We start from the raw sequence: 5412 nt of genomic DNA on the forward strand, positions 1-5412 counted from the left end.
GGGCTTTCTTCCAGGACCCGCGGGCCCTGCGCCGTTTCCAGGCCCCAGCAGCAGCCCCTGCCCCATCCCCAAGCTGCAGGCGGCAACCCCGGGATGGTAGAGACCACAGGGGCCACAGCCATGGCTCAGGGCAGCCAGGGGAGCATCAGGAAGGACGGCTTTTTAAATTGAGAAGCTGGGCACATCCGTGCACCTGTAGTCCCAGCCACTCAGGGGTCGCGGTGTTTTAGGAGCTGCATTCCTGTCAGCCTTTCAGCTTCTTGGATTGAACTCGATAGAAAAATAAGTGCTCAAGTTCCATGCCCTCCTCCCCTCTTACTAGCCCAGCCCAGTTATAACTTCCTTCCTCTTCCAGGGTCAAATGCCTTTGCCCAGGCCCTGCTCATTAGGGCAGGCCTGCAGAATCTGCCCAGTTCTAGGGGTGCCCAGGCCCCCAGGACGCTCAGTCTTGAGCTGGACCAAGGCCAGGAGGACCGGCCTTCGTCCTTGGAACCCTCCACTTCCTGCAGCCTGCAGCTTCGGCAGAGGCCTGGCCAGAGGACGCCGACAGCTGGGACATGCCTGGCAGCAGGTGTCACTCCTGGCCGTGGCTCACCGGAGGGTCACTGTGGCTCCAGACCCTGAGCACCCAGGATGTCCCACCTCTACTGCCCTTGGCTTGGGAGGCCTGCCTTGCCCACTCGGGGCCTGCAGGGTGGCTTGTTCCCCTGTTGCTGCCCCTGGGGGGCCCCCATTCCACGGCCCAGTAAAACACAGAGCAGGAGGAGATGCCTTTGTGACCATGGACACCGGCGTCTAGTGGCCTGTCTTCAGCTCACCTATGAGTGGAACCTGTGCCAAATGCCAGGACTTTACCTTCTTTTTTTCTTTTCTTTCTTTTTTGTTTGTTTGTACCTGGGATCGAACTCGGGACCTTGCGCTTGTGAGGTAGGTGCAGCACCTCTGTGCTAAATCCCCAGCCCTGCCAGGACTTTAACTGTCACATTTTAGGATTTCTCTCAGTGGCCTGGAGCCACCTAAAGGCAGATGGGTTCCTGTCAAGTCCAGAAGCTCTGGGCAAAGCAGGACGTGGTGGTGCACGCCTGTGATCCCAGCACTAGGAAGACTGAGGCAGGAGGATTGCGGTGAGCTGCAGGCCAGCCTGGGCTACAAGGTGAGACTCTGTGTCACAAAACAAAAAATAGCAAATGGAAGCGGCTCTGGGTGAACTGTGCCTGGGGACATTTCCAGGAAGGGAGCTCACAGCCTCACAGCGTCTGTGGGAGGAGACAGGTCCCCGCTAAAGTCCCCGCTAAGAACTGAGCCTTCTGCTTGTACAGACTAAAAAAGCAAATGGATTTTGCCTCAGAAGCTTCCAACACCTGGGGAGATAAGGCTTAAAGCACTGGGCCTGCGTGAACCCGGAGCTTGGGGCGGGGGAGCCATTCCTTTTCCTGCATGGAAGTTTGAGTTCAGTTTGTTCTCCATTCACTCGGAGACATCAGAGCACACTCCTGTTATACCGGCACTCTAGGGAGGCTGAGGTAGGAGCCCAGCCCGGACACTATGAATCTTGGTAAAACCCTGTCTCAAAAATAAATAATTAAAAGGGCTGGGGGTGTAGCCTTAGGTTCCATTCCCCACCACTCCTTTCTTTTTTTGTTTTGGGGGTTTTGTTGTGAGGCGGCTGTCTTGAGACAGGGTCTCAATATGTAGTTCAGGCTGGCCTTGAACCCACTGGGTAGCCCAGGCTGGCCTCCAACTCCAAAGGCCATCTCCTGCCTCAGCCTCCAGAGTGCTGTACTCAGAGGGACGTAGCTCAGGCACCGCACCCGCCTGGCAAGCACGAGGTCCTGAGTTTCATCCCCCATAGCAAGAAAACCCAGCTGAGGCGCCACACCAATGTGGGGGCCCGGAAGCCCCACGGGCCACCCTTACCTGAGTAGGTCCACTCGGAAGAGTGGGACCAGCACGGGGCCTGGGCCCACAGGAGGAGCAGGGACACTAGAGTCGCCAGGGTCCCCATGGCACTGAGGTCTGGAGCGGTGTGGGTGCCAGGACGGCTCTGCTTTTAAAGGCTCAGCAAGTGTAAATAACAATTTACAGCCCGTCCGTCCAGCTGGCTGATCTGCCCTGCCCTACGCCCACTGAACAACAACACCTCCCACAATGGTCCCTGTCAGTGGGCTCCATGTGCCAGGCGTGCCCTACCAATTAGCCGTGTCCCTGCCGGGCGGCCGGACCGCACCTGAGCCGCAGTGGTACAGAGCGGCCATTGTGGACGGCGGGGAGGAGGGGCCGGCAGGAAGCGGGGCTCCTGGTTGCTTCCTCTGCCCTTTCTGCCAGCTGTGTGGGGCATCCCGGGCTGTGCGGCCCCCCGGATCCCCACTGGCACTTCTGGCCTGGGACATGGCCTGGCCCCGGGTTCTGCGCAGGACTCGGGGTCCCAGTTGATCTGGGGTCCCAGAGGCAGACGCCCCGGCCTGGCCTCCCCGGTTTGCACCCACCGCTCTGGCACCTGTGCACAGGCGGGCACCCCTGGACACGTGATCGGGCTGTCTGCTGGGCCAGCGCGGGGACACGGGGCATTCAGACCGCTGGCAGCAGCGTCCCTGTCCTTCACGCAGGGAGAAAGGGCAGGCAGGGTTCCTGTGGGCACTTGCCACACCGTGGGGTGCCAAGGACCAGCCACGCTGGCAAACGGAGCCCAGCTGGAAGGGCATGCACTGCCCCCGCACCCAGCCTGACAGGGCGCGCGAGGTGTTGGAGCCCCCAAAAGCCCCGCGAGGCGTGCACCCCGGCAATCTTAGTACTCAGGAAGCTGAAGCAGGAGGATCGCTGTGAGTCCGAGGCCAGCCGTGGGAGGGGGATGACAGACCCACAAAGCTCACCAGCCCATAGGATGGCAAAGGGATCAAGGTCAAGAGCTGGGGTTCTGAAGCAGAACCACAGGGTTCTGACAGGGATCTGACCCAGCTCTGCCTGGCCGCGTGACCTTGAGCAAGTCGTCCAACTGCTCTGCGCCTCAGTGTCCCTGACTTCAGGAGTCCACGCTGCTGCCTCTTGAGGACTCGGCGGCAGGTTCATGTGTGGTGTTGCGGCCCCTTCCTGGGAGGACGAGAGAGCAACTGGCTCCGCCACCCTCCTGTCAGTGCGGGGACTTGAAGCACAGGTGGTCACAGGTCTGGAACTTCCCGTGTGGCAGAAAGCGCAGCCCCACACTCCCGTCTGCAGAAGGGGCCGCAGTGTAGACAGCACGAGGCCCGCCACGCAGAGGATGCTGGATGAGCCAGGGCCCGGCAGCCAAGGGGACACTTGATGTTTCCCCAGGGAATCTCTTGGGGGAAACTGAGGCAGGAGCAGCAGTGGGAGCACAGTGGGAAGGTTCTGAGGTGACAGAAGCCAGGGAGCCTGGGAGGAGCTGGGCCCGGGGAGGGAGGCCCTGGGGACTTAGCAGACATAGGAGTGAGTACTCTGGGACAGGAGCCCCAGGACAAGTGCTCCCCGCCGCCCAGCACTCACCAGCCTCCCGTCTCCCGTGGGCTTCTGCGGCTGGGGCTGGCATTTGGGGTTCCCAGGACAGCCCGGAACCCTCGAGCCTAAACACAGGCACCCCACAGTCCCCGGCAGACCCCTTGCTACCTGGCTGTCTGGCTGAGGCTGTACCCAGGATGCCCAAAACTGGTCAGCCAGTGCCAAGGAGGGTGCAGGAGGTCTGGCAAAATGGCGCATAGGAGGCTGAGGCAGGAGGATCACCATGATTTCCAGGCCAGCCTGGGCCACCTAGTGAGACCCTGCCTCAAAAACCTAAATAAATAAATAAGTGAGCAACTGAGCTGGGATGGCAGACCGACACCTGAGAATGAGGACAGGTCACCGCGGCCAAGGCTCCCGGCCCCCAGGGCGGCTTCCTTCCGGTGACATAATCCACACAGAATCAAGCAACGTCGAGCTTGTTGCCTAATGTCTGACTCATTGTCTTCTCTGACCTTCAAATTTTCCACTGGCTTCTTCCTTCTCCGTGTGAGGTGTGCTTGTTCCCTCGGGTGTGCGTGTGTGCGTGTGTGTGCGTGTGTGTGTGTGAGCACCCTCGAGTGTGGCACTTCGCACAGCCTCCCTCACCATCTTTGGCCACCCCAGCCCACACCGAGGCCAAATCCTGGCAGTGTGGTGGCCCTGGCTGCCCGAGGGTCAGGCGGGCAGGGGCTCTCCCTCCTCCCAGGGCAGGGCCACTGAGGCAGGGCAAGGGCGCCCGGGTAAACAGGGCAGCGGACACACGAGGACCAGCGGGGACAGCTGGGAGAGCCAACGCGACCTTTGGCGGACGGACGGCTGCCGCTGCTTCCCCTGGCGTCTGGCCCTCGCATGGGGGCCCACTGCGCACGGCACTTCTGGGCCTGGCTCGCTCGTGTGTAAACTCCGGAAGCGGCTGGGCACGGAGGTGCGTGCCTGTCATCCTGGCACTCGGGAGGCTGAAGCAGGACAATCACTGCAAGCTCAAAGCCAGCCTGGGCTTACGTGGTGAGACTGTCTCAAGAAACAAACAAACCGAAAAAGGTTCCGAGGGTGAATTTCACACTGTGTATAAGTCGCCACAACAAAGAGAAGTAATCACGAAAGACTGTGCATTCTTTTGAGAGCTTAACCAAAGACACGCATCCCAACACGCCTGTCCAGCACGGCCTGGAAGAGGCCAAAGGAAACTGCACCACTGTAGGAAAACGCTCGGGGTCAAAAACAAGCCTGTGACGTCAGACGGTCACGTTTCCCCAAACATTTAAAAACCAAATAATTCTAAACTTTAAAAAACTGTTAAAAACACAGTCCAGACAGAGGCAGGCAAACCACAGGCTGTGGGCCTGATCTTTACGTACCGTCTGGGTGGCTGGCACCCCAGCGGCGGCCCAGCGGTCACAAGAGAGGGTACAGATGGCAGAAACTCCGTGTTTACCACCTGCCTCTCAGGGCACAGCTGCCAAAAAAACACACTCGCCAGCTCATTTTCTGAGGCAACTGTATCTTTTATTCTTTCTACTCTTTCTTTCTTTCTTTCTTTTATTTTGAGACAATCTCTCTAGGTATCTCAGGCTGGCCCAGAACTTATGGAGATCCTCCTGCCTCAGCCTCCCAAGGACTGGGATTATAGGCAAGCCCTACCACATCCTGCTGACTACTGTATGTTTGAGACCAAAATCTAACAAGGATTGCAGAAAAAATAAAAATTATCAGTCAGTACCATGGATGAACTTAAATATTAAAATTTTTAAGGAAAATAAGAATAAATGAAAGAGTACTCTTCCTGGTTTGCAGTTCATATTTGTGAGACATTTTTGGTCTCTTACATGAATGTCACTGTTTGTTTTCTTTTCTCTTTCTCACCTCCTTTCCTTCTTTCCTTCCTTCTTTTGACTATTGAGCTACATCTCCAGCACT

General features: G+C 58.1%; 1 protein-coding gene across 1 annotated transcript in view; it reads right to left on the reverse strand.

Moving 5' to 3' along the window:
* The window catches only part of Ca6 (carbonic anhydrase 6), a 10779-nt gene extending 7713 nt beyond the window's left edge, over positions 1–3066 (reverse strand). Inside the window, exon 1 of the mRNA XM_010638003.2 lies at positions 2871–3066. Coding sequence (XP_010636305.1) covers positions 2871–3066 — 196 coding nt within the window. The remainder of the gene's footprint in view (positions 1–2870) is intronic.
* Between the last annotated feature and the right edge of the window lie 2346 nt (positions 3067–5412).

Source organism: Fukomys damarensis, unplaced genomic scaffold (genome assembly GCF_012274545.1).
Source record: "Fukomys damarensis isolate Sample0158 unplaced genomic scaffold, DMR_v1.0_HiC HiC_scaffold_23, whole genome shotgun sequence".
In the NCBI taxonomy this organism is placed as follows: Eukaryota; Metazoa; Chordata; class Mammalia; order Rodentia; family Bathyergidae; genus Fukomys; species Fukomys damarensis.